The sequence below is a fragment of the Arachis hypogaea genome, chromosome 1 (genome assembly GCF_003086295.3).
Source record: "Arachis hypogaea cultivar Tifrunner chromosome 1, arahy.Tifrunner.gnm2.J5K5, whole genome shotgun sequence".
Lineage (NCBI taxonomy): Eukaryota > Viridiplantae > Streptophyta > Magnoliopsida > Fabales > Fabaceae > Arachis > Arachis hypogaea.
In genome coordinates, this window is record NC_092036.1 from 95,968,465 (window position 1) to 95,988,203 (window position 19,739).

The 19,739-nt window shown below is 36.0% G+C and overlaps 3 protein-coding genes and 1 long non-coding RNA gene across 4 annotated transcripts; 3 read left to right on the forward strand and 1 right to left on the reverse strand.

Moving 5' to 3' along the window:
• The first annotated feature begins 871 nt into the window (after positions 1-871).
• LOC112697934 (adagio protein 1) lies at positions 872-5,540 on the forward strand. Its single transcript, XM_025751332.3, has 2 exons — positions 872-1,641; positions 3,251-5,540. The coding sequence occupies exons 1-2, from the start codon at positions 1,397-1,399 to the stop codon at positions 4,857-4,859; spliced, it is 1,854 nt and encodes a 617-aa protein (XP_025607117.1). The 5' UTR covers positions 872-1,396; the 3' UTR covers positions 4,860-5,540.
• A 207-nt stretch (positions 5,541-5,747) lies between these two features.
• On the forward strand, positions 5,748-8,654 carry LOC112697943 (uncharacterized). The gene is made up of 4 exons (XM_025751344.3): positions 5,748-6,369; positions 7,091-7,188; positions 8,036-8,105; positions 8,202-8,654. The coding sequence occupies exons 1-3, from the start codon at positions 6,108-6,110 to the stop codon at positions 8,084-8,086; spliced, it is 411 nt and encodes a 136-aa protein (XP_025607129.1). The 5' UTR covers positions 5,748-6,107; the 3' UTR covers positions 8,087-8,105; positions 8,202-8,654.
• A 1,157-nt stretch (positions 8,655-9,811) lies between these two features.
• LOC112697951 (uncharacterized) lies at positions 9,812-16,547 on the forward strand. Its single transcript, XM_025751356.3, has 15 exons — positions 9,812-10,225; positions 10,651-10,803; positions 11,015-11,423; positions 11,847-11,965; positions 12,058-12,135; positions 12,546-12,686; positions 13,120-13,164; positions 13,264-13,430; positions 13,656-13,734; positions 13,819-13,907; positions 14,100-14,229; positions 14,656-14,788; positions 15,027-15,172; positions 15,406-15,592; positions 15,782-16,547. The coding sequence occupies exons 1-15, from the start codon at positions 9,932-9,934 to the stop codon at positions 15,985-15,987; spliced, it is 2,376 nt and encodes a 791-aa protein (XP_025607141.1). The 5' UTR covers positions 9,812-9,931; the 3' UTR covers positions 15,988-16,547.
• A 1,814-nt stretch (positions 16,548-18,361) lies between these two features.
• Positions 18,362-19,347, reverse strand: LOC140174557 (uncharacterized). Its single transcript, XR_011864294.1, has 2 exons — positions 18,865-19,347; positions 18,362-18,684 (listed from the first exon to the last, which is right to left on the reverse strand). It is a non-coding gene; the product is annotated as an uncharacterized lncRNA (long non-coding RNA).
• Positions 19,348-19,739: the final 392 nt, after the last annotated feature.

Sequence of the window (19,739 nt, forward strand, 5' to 3'; positions counted from 1 at the left end):
AAAGGATAAGCTAACTATTTTAAGTTATAATGATTTTATATTTTTACTAAATGATATCCAACTATAAAATATTATAAATAAGTTATATTATTTTAGTAATTTAATATTTTATAATACAAAATATTTTTCAACTAAACTATAAAATAAATAAATTAATTTCACACAATTTATTATATAAGAAGCAATATATAAGTGTTTATCAAAATAAGTAATAAGTTTTTAATTTTCTAAAAATACAGTCCAAATATATTGCACAATAGAGTAAATGCTATCATAACATCCAAAAAAAATCTTATTAGATTTAAGTTTATTATTTTATATTTTCTTATTCATCTTTAATACTTAAAAAATGGTTTGGACAAACAAAGATATCTATCTATTGTAATTTTAGATGTTATTATATCAATTATAATTTCTTAACTTTATTTTAAAAAAATCTATTATAAAATTAAAAAGTTGATACACTTAGTTTTGAATATAATTAATAAACTTAATTATACATTTGACCCCAATTTTTTTTTCCAAGATCCGCCACTACATGGGGGTATTCACACACTAATTATTAATGTCATCTACCATCATTGTTAGTTAGGCCTCCATACATGGTAAATTATCTACCTGTCCACAAAAGGAGTTGCCAATTTTCTTTTGCCAATTCCTAGCACCATGACAAATAAGGAGAACAAGTGAAAGTGTGGCAAAGTTAACCAAACCCATGGAACTATAGTAACTTTGTTTCTACACATTTTATTCTAATTTAATCTCTTCAAAAATAAATTTTGCGCACATGGAACATTGAGAACAATGTGGATTCATAAGTCCTATTATTGGATGAGATGTATACATACAACAATAAAGGTCATTGCGTACTACACAAAAATTTAGATTGATCACTTTATACTATAGAATCTTTTTAATTATTTTTCATCTATCCATCATTTTTATTGAATTTTCTTCCGACTTCTCCTCACATCGAATGAGATTATGTATATTTCAGTGTTATTTAAATTATTTTTTATTAGTAATAGATATGAGTTCAATTGTAATTAATTAGTCATTTTAGCATATGCACTCTTTTCGTGTGCACAACAATATTGTGGCAGTATATAAGAAACAAAAGGCGGTGGTAAGCGATATTGTTAGCTGAGAGAAGAGAAAGAAAGAGTGTGTGTTTTTAACAGTTATCGGAAGCTACTGAAAAAACGCTGCTACGCCACTCGTTTTATGCCTCACCGACTCATCAACTGAAAAAGGAGAAAAAGAAAAGGAAGATTAATAACTGTGGTTTGTTTTTTACTCTTGATACTCCGATTGGAAAATTAGTTATCGTTACGGTGGTTCAGTCATTGATGGTGTATGGGTACTGCAACCGCCGCCTAAGGGGGAGATTGGGGGAATGGAGTGGGACAGCAACTCGGATCTGAGCGGGGAGGAGGAAGAGGAGGGAGCGTTCGACTTCACCCACGCCGACGCCGATGATTGCCCTCTCCCGTTTCCCGTCGAGAACCTTCTTCTGCAGACGGCGCCATGCGGAGTCGTCGTCACCGACGCACTCGAGCCTGACCACCCTATTATCTACGTCAACACCGTCTTTGAGATCGTCACCGGTTACCGCGCCGAGGAGGTTCTCGGTCGCAATTGGTCAGTTTCACCTTCAATTGCACTTTCCTTTTTAGCTTTTTACCTCAGTTTGGTTATGCTCTTTCCACGTGGAACGGATTTTTGGTGGTAGCTTTAGGTTTTTAGAGGGAAGGAGAAGGAATCAAACATAAAAGGAGGGTTTAGAGAGGGAAGTACTCTGTTTTCCCATTACATTTGGGGTTAATAATATTTGAGAAAAAAATATGAGGGGGATTAAGGATATCCATAATATTTGTAAGTAACTGCAAAAATTGATGAGTATATAAGGCTCTGCCTCCGAGTCTGACCTTAGTTGCAGCTGTTGGGCTTATTGGTGTCCTTTAGAAGGAAATTAACATGACATGCTGCCAATATTTAGAGTTTAGGCAGGTTTTGATGGGTAAATAGTCTTGGAACTTTAGTGTATATATGAACTAGGAGTGGAAGGTTTTGATTTTTGACTTCTGACTGGTAGCTTATGAGTGATACTGACTCTGGCCATGCATGAATGTTGCTATGGGGAATTCTGTTGACTCAATATATTGTGGATATCTCGTTACTGCTATGTGCTGGCTGTAAATGGTTGGAAATATGGATGCTTTTGATATTGAAGGTGTCCAGATGGCTTATTTGCGATATGTATCATTCTATCATTCAAAGGCATGGCAAAGGTTCGGTAAACGGTTGGACATCTGTAGAAAGACACTATGATGCTTTCGATATTGAAGGTGTCTTGGTGGTTTATTTGCTACATGTATCATTCTATCAGGCAAACACATGTTATTGATTATTAGCCAAGGTTCGGTACATGTGTTGTGTCCTGCATTCCTGTTTGTTGTCCAGTAATAGAAGAGCTTATTAGTGTGTATTCTGATTCCTTCCATGAAGATTTTATTAGAAATAGTCGCTGCTTCAATTGTGTTTGGGAGCTTGTAATATTTTTTATATTTAGGGTTTAGGGTAGGGCCATTTCATTTTGAGGGTCCATAGTTTAATGAACTGTTAGGATCCGTTATTTTCTGGTTTGGTCAGTATTAGGTCAATTACAACTATATGGCGAGCTCAGAGTATTAGGAAACACTCAGGTAAAAGTATTAATACATGGGAGAGATTAAGAGAAGCTTGTTGAAAACTCTTCTTATGGATTCATAAAGTCTACTATGGCTGATGGTGTAAAAGATGACCAATTGCATTACCATGATGATACGGATTCTTTAAATTTAAAGTAATCGTGAACATGATAACAAAACAAACTACCTCTCTTTCTTGGTATATGTCTTTAGATTTAGAGGCATCTTGATTGATACAAAATCCTGAAACTTCTCTGTCTATAAACCATGAATAATTTTGAGTTCTATTTAAGATGAGATATTTGTTACTGGAAATGTGGTAATTCTTGATAGCTTTGTTCAAATAAGGACTTCATAGTGACTCTGCATGTTGATGTATTCTCATTGATCTTTTGATCAGAGTGAGTATTCTTTTACTGCTTTGGGGAAGTAAAGGAAAGAAAAGAAAGCTGGAGTGTGTTCTATATAGTTAACAAACTATATATGCTGGCTTTGTAGCATGTATTGCTTAGTATTTCTAGTTCCATGAGTTTTTTTTAATCATCTCAAATATTTTGCAGCCGCTTCTTGCAATGTCGAGGTCCATTTGCCAAGAGAAGGCATCCATTGGTGGAATCAACAGTAATTTCAGAAATTAGAAGATGCCTTGAGGAGGGGATCGAATTCCAAGGTGAGTTGCTGAACTTTAGGAAAGATGGATCTCCACTGATGAACAGATTGCGGCTGACGCCTATATATGGAGATGATGAGACTATAACACATGTAATTGGAATCCAGTTCTTCACAGAGGCAAACATTGATCTAGGTCCTCTTCACGGTTCTTCACTTAAAGAATCTACTAAGTCATCTGATCGATTTCATTCTGTGCCTTCCTCTTTTCATCCTCTTCCACCAGGAGAGCGAAATGTATCGCGTGGAGTGTGTGGGATATTCCAGTTGAGTGATGAGGTACTGTCTCTGAAGATACTTGCTTGTTTAACTCCAAGAGATATTGCATCAGTTAGCTCTGTCTGTAGGAGATTGTATGAGCTGACAAAAAATGAAGACCTTTGGAGAATGGTGTGCCAAAATGCATGGGGCAGTGAGACTACACGTGTTTTAGAGACTGTGCCTGGTGCGAGGAGGCTTGGATGGGGTCGGTTGGCAAGGGAATTGACCACCCTTGAAGCAGCAGCATGGAGGAAGTTGACTGTTGGAGGTGCTGTTGAACCCTCACGCTGTAATTTCAGTGCTTGTGCTGTGGGCAATAGAGTAGTCCTGTTTGGTGGTGAAGGAGTTAACATGCAGCCTATGAATGACACCTTTGTATTGGATCTCAATTCTAATAATCCCGAGTGGCAACACGTCCAGGTAAGCTCTCCTCCTCCTGGTCGATGGGGCCACACCATTTCTTGTGTCAATGGTTCTAATTTGGTTGTATTTGGAGGATGTGGAAGGCAGGGCCTGCTCAACGATGTGTTTGTTCTGGACCTGGACGCAAAGCCTCCAACTTGGCGTGAAATTTCTGGATTGGCACCGCCCCTTCCAAGGTCGTGGCATAGCTCCTGTACTCTTGATGGTACTAAGTTGATTGTTTCTGGAGGCTGTGCAGACTCTGGAGTGTTATTGAGTGATACTTTCCTCCTTGATTTGTCCATGGAGAAGCCTGTCTGGAGAGAGATACCAATGGCATGGACTCCACCTTCTCGACTGGGCCACACATTGTCTGTTTATGGTGGTAGGAAAATACTAATGTTTGGAGGTCTGGCTAAGAGCGGACCCTTACGTTTTCGTTCCAGTGATGTATTCACTATGGATCTAAGTGAGGAGGAGCCTTGTTGGAGATGTGTAACAGGGAGTGGAATGCCTGGTGCTGGAAATCCCGGGGGCATAGCTCCTCCTCCTAGACTTGATCATGTGGCTGTCAGTCTTCCAGGTGGGAGAATTCTGATATTTGGTGGGTCTGTTGCAGGTCTTCATTCTGCCTCCCAGCTTTATATTCTTGACCCAACCGATGAGAAGCCCACATGGAGGATTCTAAACGTACCTGGTCGCCCTCCGAGATTTGCTTGGGGACACAGTACATGCGTTGTTGGAGGGACAAGAGCTATTGTATTGGGTGGTCAAACCGGGGAGGAATGGATGCTAAGTGAGCTCCATGAACTTTCGCTTGCGAGTTCTGTCCTATAGATCCTGCAAATAAACACTAGTGTGGTGAAGGGTTGATTGCTACATGGCTTGGCTTAAAGTTGTGAAGTCATTTTAAGCAGAAATCGGCGGGAATGATTGCATTAGCCACCGATGACTTGACAAGCTCTGCTCGGGTCAGAAGTCAGAACATGTAGGTTTGGTTCTGACTCGAGAACTGGTTTTCTGAGTGACATGCGACCATGTTTTTTTTTGTGAGGATGCATGAGACTTTGCCCTTCAGTACTCTACGCGCAATGAATTATTCTTCCTGAATAGATTACTAGTGGTAATATCTTAGGGTAGTTTCTCAAATCATGTGTTTGATGTTTTGTTCAAACTGTGTAATCTGAACCACGACAAAGGAACAAAAGAAGTAAAAAAGGAAAATGAATGTTGAGCAACGTAGCTATATTTCCGTCGCCACATACATAACTGTTGATGGTTGTTGCAAATCACATCTGTGTATACCATTACTATACATCTATACCGTACACTTGAGCCCATGTAGCCTATTTGAGTGGATTGATTTGAATTTGTATTATTGGCGTTGTCACAGCTCACAGGCTTCTCAGTTCTCAGAATCCTGTAACATTATTGGACATTTGTGTGGCCTGTTACTGTTTTTTCTCCCTCAAGCACTAATTCTCAGAAGCAAATATATGCATTTACTTTTTACTTGGAGACGGGTGGAATTTGGTGTTAGATATATATAATTTTGACCCTTAATTTTGTTCACTATTTGAGTATTTATACAATGTGTAAAATATATTTTGTAGTTACTATTGTCTATTGTGTATCTCATTTTTTGCCTTTGTAAAAGACAAAGGTAGCTTAAGTGCCTAACAGGCGGGATGGCTATTAAAACGGTAGTAAGGTTAATGTGTTAATGAGAATGAAAATTATTGGAAATTAGGAATGGAGAAGTGAATTAATGGTTTAATTAACAAAATAATTAAATAATTAGCAGTGAAAAAGGAAGAGTTATTGGGAAGAAAAGAATGGAGTGGGAAAGTACATAGAAAGAGAAGAAAAAGATCAAACATCCAACCAAACCCCCATCCCCATTCCCCCAACTTGGTTTGTGTGAAAAGTGTGAACACACAACTCTCTCTCTCTCTCACTACACTCTCCACTCCTCACTCCTCACTCCCTCTTTCTTCATCTTCGTCTTTAGCTTTGTCTCTTTTTTTCCTTTTCTTTTTCTCTTTCTCAAAAGCCCGCTGCGATTCTAATCTCTCCGTCGCCGCAATGCCTCCTATCAACGCAGAATCTACGCCGCCACCAGTCATCGGCAAAATCGGGCCTTACACCGTCTTCATGACACCGCCTTCTACTCCCAAGCCCGCCGAACCTCCCGTCGTCCTCCCACCTTCCCCCAACAAGATCTCCCCGCCTCCCGTTCAGCCTCCTCCGCCGCAGATTCAGAAGCCCGTTCTCTCCTCCGAGAAATCACTCTCCGACGGTTCCGTTTCTGGCTTCTTCAGGAATGCTGTCGCTAAGGTTCAAACTGGTGAGCACTTTACTCTCTCAGCTTTGCGTCTTAGCTCACTTTGCTTTGCATTGCGCTCTACTCGCTTTTCTCTGCTGTTTAGGTAACGAAACTTAATGAAAAAAAAGGAGCGAATTTTTTACTGAGAGGAAAAAAAAGAGTTGAATTTTTTTGAAATGAGTTGTTGAAAAGTCATGTGATGGAGATGTTGGTGGATGATGATCAGTGTGATGCTATCTATTTTTAGAAATATCTTGATTTGATTTGGTAACAAATTATTCTACTCCATTTTATATAGCTAGATTATTATTGTTATTATTATTATAATAATAATGACTAAATCTAGTGGTTTCTGTTTTCTTCCTTATGTTCCGGTGAGATTCATTATTGTTTATAAAATGCAATTTTTAGCTGCTAATTACAAAACATTTTGCATATGTCTAATCTAATTTTGGGGTTGGAAAACTGATACGTCTTTGTTAAGTAAATGAAATAATGAAGGTCTGGATTTGCTCGTCTTATCTGTTTCCTTGGTTTTCTTAAGGAAGGGAAAGTGAACATTGTCTTTGGTTGAGTGAATGGCATGTAAGCTGTTTCTGGGCATTTCATGATAACACTACATGTTATGTTCTTACATTCGATAGAAAAGATTTCCAATTGGTTCTAAATTGTCTATTTTTTTTTATCTATTTTTTAAATTAACTTTTTGCTAAGTTCATAACCATTTACCTTTCTTATACAGCCCACTCAAGTCTAGATGATCATCTGGCGCGTTGGTTTGGATTGAATCAGTCAAAGTATCAATGGGCCCTTGATGATTATTACGAGAGCAAGGGAATGGTGAGCAAGTATTATCATGTATATCTAAGATTAATAGTTTAATACAATACCAACCAACCCCCCAAACCCAAAAAAAAACATATTATAAGCTTAGTTATTATATGCTTTCAGAATTGGATATTGTGCTCTCGTTTCCTTGTTTTATGTGATTCCCTTTTTTAACTCGAACAGATATTCTGATATGCAACTAATTCACTATAGTCTTATTATAAAGGTCCTTTCCTGTGTGCTATTTGATTGAGGAGGAATTGACAGAAACTTTGGTTTGAGTTTGTTAAGGATAAGCCTTTTAAGTTAAGTTTGTCTTTGGGACACAAGCTTTGTGTGCAAGTTTACTGTGGATTTGTTTTGTTTCTGTTATAGTGAAGTACGATTTTTGGTCTGGTGAAATATCCTAGAGGATGACAAGTTGAGGGAGCTAATGAGATCTTGTTACTTGTCAACATTAGGGACCTTTCTGGTACCAACTTATGGTGGATCCCTTTGTGAACTTCTTATTTGCCTTATTCATTCCCAAGTTATCATGACCCAGGCAATTTGTAGCAATATGGTATTACATAATTGTGATGACGATTTCGGAACCTTCTATAATTGTGACAACAATTTCTAAAAAATTGGATACTTCTTTTCCTTTTGCGTTTTTTTTTTTTTTTGATACAAAATGTGTTAACTACTTGCTATGGTCGATTCTCTGTATCTTTCTCCATCACTTTCAATAGTATTACATGATAAAAATTCTAATAAACAGTCATGTAATGGTATATATATACTCTTTGCTTTTCAAAAGTGTCATAGCAAATACATCTGTTTGTTTGAGTTCTGAGAATTTGAGGCTTATTGATGGCAGGAAAAAGGAGAAAAAGTAAAAGAGATCTCAAGCAAAGTGCAGAATGTATAACTTGCCAAGGGCTGTGGGGGTAAATAGTTAAATACTACCTTTTGTTTTGCAATATTTGTTATCCTCAAAATGTATTAGGGAAGACCAATTAATGGTTATTATTAATATTATGCAGGATTAATCAGAAGACTCTTGGAGTAGAGTATATTTATATACCTTTTGTACTTACATGTGGGGTTAGAACAAATGAGTCTGAAATGTCAAATATTTCTTTGATCTGATTCAGTGGTTGTTTTCCAACTCCAGAAGTTGAGTCTCATTATTTTGATAGTATCATCATCAAGCTATCATCGCGTGGGGCGATGGTTTTGATCTACTTGTATTCTAGTGTCTGTCGTGTAATGTCTTTGGATTTGCAAAACCTCGGAGCTGTTCTTTTTCAAGGATAGTGGCCTTGTCATCAATCTCAGGGCTAATTAATTCCAATGCAATTCCTTATATTATAAGTATAATTTAGAAATTAATCCTCTATTGGTTTTATTTTTGTTATGTATTAAGACAATAAGAGGTTTATACAACTATTGCCTATATCAGGACTTGAATATAGCTTTGTTCTTTTAGAGTATAACTACTTTGCAGCTACATTCAATTCAATTATACGCGACATACTCATGAAAAATGTTAAATCCCTGAGGTGTATCCACGATGGCATCGAAGTCGCTTTTTTGTCGGCCCATAGATGTATCAATATTCAATAGAGCATGATCACATGGCTCAACAAGCATTGTCTTGATTTCTTTCTTTAGATGCATTTTGTAGGATAGTAACATCAAATTATCAAAATGGCTAGAGAAAAATGAGGAACTAGTTAGACTGAGCTTGCTTCAACCTATTTCACTAGAAAATTGCTTTGATGTACCCCCCCCAAAAAAAAAAAAAAATTCAACTTTTGAATTATTGGAAAACTTTTAGGGTTTGTTTTGGTGGGTTTTTAAGAAAACATCTTTTTTCGAGTATTTTTTTTAAAAGATTTTATGAAGAAATAAAAGTAATTTTATGTTTAGGTATTTCATGTAAAAATATCTTTTTATCTATCAATATGTTTGAGTATAACAATATGAAAATATTTTTTTATTTATTTATTATATGAAAAACATCTGTTTTTAAGAAAAAAAATCTCTTAAAAAAAGATGTAGATTATAGTTTTTCAAAAAAGATGTTTTTTATTTTATTTTGTAAGTATTTTTACTTTTACTATTAGAAAATTGTCAAATACACTAAAAGATAAAAAAGAATTTATTAAAAAAAGAATTTTTTAATCAAGAGAATGGAGTCCAAATTAAAAGATAATTGGATCCCCCCCCCCCCCGGGGAAAAAAATCCCCAACCTTTTCTGTAAATTACACAAATAATTTTTCGAAAGAAAATATAAGTTGTAAAATGATATTTTTTTTCTTTAAAAAAAGAGTTTGAAACAAGCAGTCTAGTTGCTTATGTAAACGCCGTCACGATTCTACCTCTTTTTGGTACAAAAATTGATCTTCCTTGCCTTTATTCTATTCTTTTCTTTTCTCTTACCCTTTTTTTTTGTTTCTTTTTTCCTTTCTCTTTTCTCTTTTCTTTCTCAAAGTCGGTGTCTAGTGTCTACATAAAACAAAGTTTGCACTTTACATAACACTTACAGCCACCTATGGTAAAATTGGGCCCAAACCATATTGGGATGGACTGTATTGGGCCGAACTCATGGACATAATGTAAGTGGCCCATAGTGACCCTCTTCGCTTCTTGTTATTCTCTTCTCTTCTCTTCTCTTCTCTTCAACTGAGTTCAACTACGGCGCGTTAAGCTGTGCCGCCACCACTCTTCCCACTCAGCGTTTCGTTCAGTTTCAGCTACAGCATCAGCATGATTAGGGGAGGCCAAAACTACGTGTCGTCGCCACCGGCGTTCTCGAACGACGGAAATCGTGTCCTCGTTTGCACCGGCAACACCGTCTCCATCTTCAGCAGCTCCACCGGCTTGCAGGTTTCTTCCTTGGAAGGTCACACTGCTCCTGTTACCTCCGTTTTCGTGGTGCCCGCCACTGACATCTTGTGCTACTGTTGGACCTCTTCTTTTGATGGAACCGTTCGCTATTGGGACTTCTCTGTTCCCGAGATGGTTAAGAAACTCGATTTGGGCATGCCCATTTTTTCCATGGTAACGTTTTCAGTAAAGTTTCAACCTTTTTTTATGAGAAAACTTCAGGTTTTGTTAGCTGCTTTTATTCGGTGTTGAGACTTTACACTTAAGCTGAAGGAAACAATGCTTGTTCTTTTGGGTTCACAATACTTGAACAAGAGACATTGCCAAACTCTTGAGTAAACTAAGTGTTGGTAAATTTGAATGTTTTTCTAGTAATGAACATTACAAGCTGAAAAATTTTGGGTATTGAAACAAGGTAGGTAGTTTCAGTTAGATGTTTTCATATCATCTTGGTGAAAATGGTTTGATATTGAAATCCTTGTGTTTTGCTAGAGGATTAGGCACTAGTGGATACCTTCCTATGAATGTTTGTTTGTTTGCATTTTGCATTATAAGGAAGTTATTGCTAACTTTTGTTTGATCAATTCTGTATCTTTTAGGTGATACCTTCATTTTTGGGCTCTTCAGAAGAAAACAATGCAAAGACAGCCAATGTTTTTGCGTATGTGTCTGTTCATGACGGAAAAGCTTGGCAGATCAGGAAGTGCAGTTTAACAAACTATCAGAATGTTGGCAAACTTGTCTTGAAAGAGGTAAAATTTGATGGAAACTACACTGTTACATGTTAGTTTGGTTTTGCTATGATTGTAGAGAATATATGAAGCACATTAATTAATGTTATCCCAGACCAAAAGTAATTTGATTTCTGTTCATCCTATTTGCAGTCAACCTGCATGATAATGCAATTTAATTATGACTACTGTTGTTGATCATGTGCATGAATGTGTTCTCACGTTTTTGCAGACAGAACGACTAGAACCGTTGATCATTAGTCCCTCAGGAAAATTTTTCGGTATAAAAGACAAGCGCAAGCTTCATATTTGGAAACTTCCTAGAGTGGAGTCTGATCTTGCTGTGGCAAAGAAGATTACCCTCCACCATACAAAAACCATTACAGTTCTTGCATTCCATCCAACAGAGAGAACTGTGGCTGCTGGTGATGTAACTGGAAGAATCTTGATTTGGAGAGGATTCGGTACTCAAAAGTTTCTGGATCACAGTGGATCAAATAACAGAATATCAATGAATGATGGGGAAGATAAGAATGGGGTAAGGCAGAATGACGATGCTGAATCATGCTCAGCGTGGCATTGGCACTCTGCTGGAGTTTGTCTTCTATCTTTCTCTCCTGATGGAGCCTATTTGTATTCAGGTGAAGATATATCTCAAAATTGAGCAGAAATCAAAATATTTTCCCGAAATAGATTACAAAAGAATTGAACTTGGTAATTGGAGTGTAGAGTGTTTGAGAAGCCAGTATTTGGTAGTTCTGTATTCTTTCTAGTTGGAAAACTTTTTGAATAATCTGTGTAATGTTGTCATTTTATTGTTCATATGTTTGAAAGATGCTGGAACTAGACTGTGATTTGATTTACTTAGTAAACGTCTTTATGACTTCAAGTTACCCTTTTTGAGTGAGAGTGATACTTGCATCTTATACATGTGGTGGCACCTGAATCTTTTAGAAAACACAAAATGTGTCATACGGTCAATATCAATATCTCGTCTTTTGCCAAGCAGGATGTTACTGCCTTTTCCAAATATAATACTCTGGCTGTATGGCTTCTTATAATAGGGGGGAAGGAAGGAGTTCTGGTACTTTGGCAGTTGGACTCTGGAAAGAAGAAATTTTTACCGAGAATTGGATCCCCACTTTTGTACTTCATTGAATCTCCAGATCCTTCGCTTTCCCTGGTAAGAATCACATTTGTATAGGTGAACAATTAATTATAAGTATCTGCTTCTTGATGCCAAACTGTTTCAGTTTAACTAATTAATGTACACAGATATCTTGTGCTGATAACCAAATTCATATGCTGAAGACCCCTTCAATGGAAATAATCAAATCCATCTCAGGCATCAAGGTTATTCCTCTTTTAGGCCTTCATGTACTTTATAGCAAAGTGTGTACTAAAATTTTTCGTTATTGAATAATTTGTAAAGCCACATTGATCATATATAACCACAATTAGTTATTTGGAAAGTGTATTTTTGCGCCTTTCTCTTTACATTTCAAACTCAGTTTTTTTTTTAGATATATATTTTTTTTAATGGAAGTTCGATGTTTGAGTTCTTTTTTTAAGTCAAACCATTACAAAAAATATGATAACTTTTATATTGGAGGCTTTACCATTTTTTTTAAACAAAGGTCCTGTACGAATGATGAAAGAGTGCCTTTGTATTGAAAAATGTAGTGCATGCATACATAGTTTTTCATAAAAACTTGTGCTGCAGCTTGATTTAACTTCACATTGCACTTATGTTTTGTATTCAGCCCCCTTTATCTTATCAAGAAATATGCGAGAGTTTTTCTGGCAAAGCTGCTTTTGACTGCACTTCTGGTTTAGTGGCTGTACAGACAGAGAACTACGGCATACAATTCTACAGCTTGTTTGCTAATCGTGGAGTTTATGAGGTAATAGATTTTGTTTAGATTTGTCGATTGAATTTCCTAAAGTAGCTTGAGCCCCACAATTAATATCTCTAGAGCTTTCAATTTCTCATATTTTGTTGTGTTTGTAGATCATTCTCTTGTACTTTATCTCCCTTTTCAAATTCCATAGCAGGGGCTCATAAAATAGAGAAATCCATGCTGGATTTTGGTCAGGGGTAGGGGAATGTAGAAATGACCACCTTATTTGTTGGGACGTTTGTAGTAAACCAAATAAGGAGGGAAGATTAGGCCCTGGTTAGGTCATTTGATGTTTGCAACCCTGGTTGTTTCTCTTTATCATGATTTCCCCTTCTACCTGCTAACAGTATATAGATTCTCACAATTTGTGATTGCTTTTAAGATCTGATATTCATCTTCAATCCAAAAGATAAGATGTGACTTGTTACTTTTGTAGGTTCAAGTCTGTGAAAGAAACCACCAACCCGTTGATGAGGTCACGGTATGTGAATACACAAACTTATCTAGTTGCTTATGAATATTCCATCCTCTTTTGAAAACTAGGAGATTAGTCAATTGATGAATTGGAATGCGGTTGCAGGTGGCAGTGACTTTGGTGGAGCTGTCAGTTGATGGTTCTATTATGGGTACTGTTGAAATTAAGCTTCCTGAAGAAGGAGTAGGAGGCCTTGTATCTCTGAAATTTTGGGATTTGGATTCAGATACCAAAAGATTTTCAGTATCCACCGTTATTTATGAACCTCACAGGTGAGTCCAAGGATTAATTTTGCAAGAAGTTTATAAAACCTTACAAAGCCTTATCATGGTTATATTTTTTATCCGATGTGCCTAGCCATAGTGGTACGGTATAGCCATATTTCACTTCATTATTTACTCTTTTTTTGTAACTTTATTTAGAACGAATATTACATGTGTAGTTCCTTCAGATGCATTAGAAAGAGGGGTTTACATTTTCTTTTTCCTTATTGATAGGGATGCTCATATTTCTGCTATTGCTTTTCATCCAACCCGTCGTATGGCTGTGAGTTCATCTTATGGTGGAGATTTCAAGGTACATTTAGAGTTTAGAGAAATCGTTGTTGATGATGATGCTCATGATCTTTTTTACTAATATTTGTTTCTTGGTATGATTCAGATATGGGTCTGCAAGGAAGGAGATATTCAGCAGAAAGGCCAGGCACTTCAGAATTCTGGTTGGATGTGCCATGCTGTTGGATCATACAAGTATATAATCCTGCTTTAATTGCTAGAAATGATATTTTATTTCGTAGGCTATGGATTTCAAAGTTGTACCAATTTGCATAAATGAAGAATTTACTGTTAATTTCAGCAGCACAATTAGAAAATGACTTAACTGCTGTTTGCTTATATATGAGACTATGCTGAATTATTGGTATGACTTATTTCCCTCTACAGGAATAAAGCAATGAGGGCTGCTACCTTTTCAGCCGATGGTTCTGTTCTGGCTGTTGCAGCAGACACTGTTATTACTTTGTGGGACCCTGATAAGAATGTGCTTATGGCTGTTGTAGGGGAGACCCCAACGGTGATTTTCTTGGAACCTTGTTATTCCTCGTAGTTTGTTCATACCCTAGAATTATCTTGCAACATGCATCAAATCACCAGCAAACTAAAGAAGGGGGGAAAATGCTGCATATCTTTTGCCCTTAATGTTGCACTTGTTTTATATGAGAATTTTATATGGAATTGTAACTTTGTGCTGTGCTTGTGGGATTGTGATGGCAATAGATGGATGAGATGAAATTGAGAGCAGTTTCATGCATGCGAACTAAGTTTCAGATGAAAAACTTATTAGGGCCTAGCTTCATAATAAATATCATGTATTAGGATTAAAAATACATTTTTTCCCCAAAAAAGGGAACTAAACTAAGAAAATACTATTAGGGTTCGTTGATTCATGCATATACATCGTTTGCATCTTGTCTTAACTGCTCATGCTTCTCTTTTTCAGCCAATTGTCAGCCTCGCCTTTGCTGGAAAGTCTGAGTATCTCTTGTCTGTCTCGCATGGTTTAAAGCCACAGCTGTCTGTTTGGAGTATGTCAAAGTTAACTATGGCTTGGTCATACCGGCTTCAAATAGAAGGTTTTCTTTAAGACTTCTTATTTTTACCTTCAATAATTTTAATGTGCATCCTAATGATTTTATTATGTCTCTTGTAACTTCATTTTCTGCAGTGTGTCATAAATATTTTTTTCATCACTGTTTCTTCTGTATCTTCCTGGAAACACTAGAAGATGTCTAAATGCTGCCTTGTTTCTGAATTTACTATTTAGGATGGAAATAGCGTCAATCTGACACTTCTTTGTGCATATTTTTTCAGCTGTTTCCTCGGCAATAGATTCATCGTATTTTGCTATCCTTGCTCTCCTTCCCGGATCAAATGAGCGTGCATTTAAAGGCAATGGAATAATCTTATTGTTCAATGCAACAGATCCCATTCCCGTGGCTTCCATGTCTGTAACGAAGGTATGCTTGTTTCCTGAACCTTTGATCCCTTGATAAAATTCCAACTATACCCAACCACTTGAGCGATTAACTAACTAGAAGGCTGTTCAATTGTATTTGACTTTTTTTTATTGCATTCTTGAATATATTAAATGCTTAAAATCATAGACACGTGTCTAGTGCATCAGTGAATTCTTTACTATAGTTGATGATTTACAGTGCCTGTTTCTTCTCTGCCTTACCTTTGTATTCAGGCTAAGGGAGGGGGACTTGCATTTTTGAAAGGCGATCTGTCTGAACGAGCAGTTATTGATGGAAAAACGTCGCAGACACTGCTTGTATATATAAACGGAGATCGTGAATATGTCATCTTTGATCCGTACGACAAAGAAGGTCACAAACTCAGCATAATTAGGCAGGATGTTGCACTTGAAGAAACAGGTATATGTCCAGGTTTTGTACTATTTGGTCCACATGTATGGAAGAGGTTGCATAGATTCAATCCCTCATTGATTGAAGAAAGTGAAAAATGATCTAGCTGAAATAAATAATTGCACCTTTTTCTTTTATTTGGAATGATATTCTTGTTTAGATTTAGTTTCTCATTCTCCTTTTTCTCTGTGATTTCAGGACAATTTGGATATTCTTCCATTTATGGAGAGTTACCCAAGTTTGATTTGCAAAAGGACAAGGCTGCGTCAGTTATGTCTACGGCATCAGAGCGGCCTTGGGAAACCATATTTACTGGTTCAACACACATGTTGCCACCCCTCACAAAACTGTGTTCAGTGTTTTTGGAGTCTCTGCTGGAGAAAAGAGCAGCTCTTGCAGAATGACACGCTGCATGCTTATGTGGAATCGTGTTCGAGGAATGATATATATTTTTATTTGGATGCTAGTTCCTATCAGCAGAGCTCAAGGGTATTAACTTTTTAAGGATTGAGTGTAAAGTTGAGGCTGCTGTGTGTTCCATATGATTGTCCTAAATATTACCTACTTATAGCTGCAAGTTGGTCACCATGGTCGGCATTTGCAATTTTGAATTTTTCACATGATTTGTTTTCTACTTTGCTGATACAAAACAAGAGCTTGGACAAGAAGATTCACCTTTAAGTGGTTGGTTAGTCTGCTTATTAACCCTTATAGATTTACTCTCTCTCTATTTTGGGTTTGTGTTATTTCAGTTGAATGAAAAGAATTACTTTACAAGAATGAATGTGATGATGTGGTGGGAGATAGGCTTTCAATGTATCAATTTTGAAGTAGTTTATTAGAAACTAATGTGTCTAGGTAGTATAGCTGTCAATGTTAGGGAAGGTACACTTTTATATGTAACAATTTTATGAATTATGATCTTATATACATAGTAATGAATTGTTTTGTGCTTTAGTTACAACTACTTATTCATTTTAACCTAATATCTGCTTTAGTTGGTCATTTATGTCTTAACTAATGCCTTTATTTTCCATTTTAAAATTCCAATTTGATGCCTTCATAAGGGTAGTGATAAAAGGAAATCAACACCATTGTGATATGAATGTATATCGTCATTTGATCCATGTAGTCGAACCCATCTTACAGGTATAACACTTCTATAGGGAAGAATTTCCCAGCAAAACAGGTCACAAAATCATACCAATGTGTTAAGTCACCAACTTCTTAGAGAGAAGAATTTTCCACAACATAGGTTGGGAATCTACTATGGATAATAATAATAATTATTCTATTTATTAATTTCCTTGGAGGATCTAGCTGGCTTTATTAATCTCTTATTGTTAATTATCGTTAGGTGCAAGTTATACCGATGATTTTTTTATTAAGTAACTATTTTATCATATTGTTAAGTAACTATTTTTTTAGATTCTCCTACTTGCCTACAACATTGTTATGGCAGCGTTCAACTAACAAATACCATAATGCAACCTTTGTATTAATAGAATCAACTTCTTTTTTTTTTATGTAAATTCAGCTTTGGCATTATATGCTGATTGTTGTTGTATTACATAATGCAAAATTGCTATATTTAAAACAGAATCTCTGTTCCTAAGGTCGCATTATCTGTCACTGGACCACCTTAATTTATTTAATTTGATCCATGTCTATAATCTGCTTATTGCTATTTTCTATTACTACATGATTTGCCCATGGCAGCACCTAACCTGAACTTAAGCACATGCACATCAAAATATATTAAGAATTTAATTTTGATATAATAGTTTTACACGTGTATCGAATTATGTAATATTCACCGAAAAACAACTGTAATTGGATGATTATGTAAAACACAACAGTTATTAAAATTAAACTCATTAAAATGGTAAATTACACAAAAATATTTAGAGTGAGGTGATATTACACAACACGCTTTGATTCACTATAAGTATACACTAAATAGTTTTACGCCGTGACACAGAAATTAAACAATATGCAAGAGAAATAGTAGTTAATGTATAATATTAATAGTTTCATGAAAATGTGGACATGTGAACCCCCAGTTGATATTAAGTAATTAATAATTAATGTGATAAAAGTTAGTGAGGGAAGTGTACATGACAGCTCTATAGTGGGCCTTGCAATTCCAAAAATGGGGGATAAAATCATAAAATGCATATGTCAACTTGCATGACAGCCGAATACATCCATGAAAATTCTTGATTCGTACCTATTTCTTCTTCTATGTTATGTTCATTCATCATAACAATACAACAAATCTTGCCTCAAATAAATAACTTCAGTGTTTATCCATTGCCATAAAATAATAAGGGTAAAAATCAACATTGTTAAATTAATGCAAGGAACTCACTTATTGTTACACTCAATTCTCATTGTATTAGACTTTTAACTTTTGAGAGTTGCAAAAGTTCAATAGTATTTGCCATATGATCATTTTCTTTTCCTTATGCATATAATGGGAGAATATCTATTCCGATGCCTAATAATTTTTTCGAAGAATCATGAGGCTTTTAAAAAAATATATATCCATTTCAGTTTTTAATATTTAACTTCACAAGATTGATTAATTTTTTTGTCAATAATTTCTTTTCAGAACAGAAGGACTAATCAGTCTTACAAAAATAGAGATTAAAGATTGAAAAGGATATTTTTTTTATCAGTTCCAGTAGATAAACAATAGAAAATTTGAATAACATGAACAATGAGTTGAAAATTTAGTCTAATTAAATTAAAAAAAACAACACTTCATCCAAATTACCCAACCGAAAAATCTCATTAGTAATTCAAAAATTTTAACTATCCATTATATCTTAATTTATCAAAGCACTAGCTTCTTTCTCAAATCCTCTGTCGTCGCCGCCTCACCAACAAGGCAACAAGCCCCTTTCGCCGGCGTCACTCTCTCCCTCACCGGACATCATCGTCGCCTCTTGGGTTCTTCACGTCGTCGCTTGGTCGCCAACGAGCCCGCCCATCGTCACCACCGGATCCTCCTCACTGCCGTTGGTTCGTCAACAAGGACTCTCGTCGGCACTTAAGAATAACCATCCACTTAAGGACAAAAATAATCATCCGCATACCTAGTAAATTGAACATCCAATATATTTTAATCGTATCTAACTAAACTCATTCCAATCAAATAACCATCTACATAAAAATTAAAATAATCATCCACATATCTACTAAAATGACCATCCGGCACATAAGAATTAAAATAATCATCTGCATATCTACTAAAATAACTCAAGGAGGTAACGTACCAGATAATAAATGACGAGCTCATGCTGGACGGAAACCCAGGTTGAACCAGGCGTCGTTTGTGACGACGTGGATGGAAGCTAAGTGTGGCAAACTCATAATGGCCGCCATTAACAAGAACCACGTTGACATGGATGAGTACATTTTTACCATTAAGCTCCAGGCAAGTCCACTTTTTTATTTTATTCATTTCATTCTTTAAAAACAGTGCCATTTCATTCTTTAAAAACAGGCGGAACGACACGAGTGTCTCCGACATCGATATGGGCTGGGGGGACAGTGGCATGGGGTGAGGCTGCGACGGCGTGTATGGGTAGCGGTGTTTCGACTACATCTAAATGGCGTTAGGAGGAATGGCGGCGTTATGATGTGTTAGAACGATTGTCTCCGACACCGACAATAAATTTTGGGTGTGGACCGGAGATCCATGATGACGAGTTTTGGAAGTGGAGGAGAGGATCGAATGATGTGGGTGGAAGAGGGAGGAGGAGGGTTAAGATAAGAAGTTCTATTATCTAACCCTAATAATTTAAATTTAAAAATTAATTATTCTAATAAATTAATAATCTGATTTTAATAATTAATTTAATTTTTTTTAATTATTGTTTATATTGCTTAATATTTATCTTATTTATTTTATTTTTTTTAAATTAATAATTTCGCTATTTTTGAGATAATTATCAGTAAATATTTAGAATTTTTCTTATAATGAGTTTTGCACTTTTTGGCATGTAGCTTGCTCCTAAAATTAGCCAAAATTGGTTGAAAATTTAGGGGGAAAAAAAGGAAAAGAAAAAGAAATCAGTTATTATTATCCAATATATGTATGTCACCATCGGAAACCTATTTTAAAGATCACATTATTGTTGGTTACATC

Bases quoted from the DNA above. Each gene is read 5' to 3' on its own strand.
- LOC112697943 (XM_025751344.3), top strand. From the start codon at position 6,108: ATGCCTCCTATCAACGCAGAATCTACGCCGCCACCAGTCATCGGCAAA. The intron at 6,370-7,090 runs GTGAGCACTTTA...TTTCTTATACAG, and splicing joins TGTCGCTAAGGTTCAAACTG to CCCACTCAAGTCTAGATGAT. The intron at 7,189-8,035 runs GTGAGCAAGTAT...TATTGATGGCAG, and splicing joins ATTACGAGAGCAAGGGAATG to GAAAAAGGAGAAAAAGTAAA.
- LOC112697934 (XM_025751332.3), top strand. From the start codon at position 1,397: ATGGAGTGGGACAGCAACTCGGATCTGAGCGGGGAGGAGGAAGAGGAG. The intron at 1,642-3,250 runs GTCAGTTTCACC...AATATTTTGCAG, and splicing joins GAGGTTCTCGGTCGCAATTG to CCGCTTCTTGCAATGTCGAG.
- LOC112697951 (XM_025751356.3), top strand. From the start codon at position 9,932: ATGATTAGGGGAGGCCAAAACTACGTGTCGTCGCCACCGGCGTTCTCG. The intron at 10,226-10,650 runs GTAACGTTTTCA...TGTATCTTTTAG, and splicing joins GCATGCCCATTTTTTCCATG to GTGATACCTTCATTTTTGGG. The intron at 11,424-11,846 runs GTGAAGATATAT...TTCTTATAATAG, and splicing joins TGGAGCCTATTTGTATTCAG to GGGGGAAGGAAGGAGTTCTG.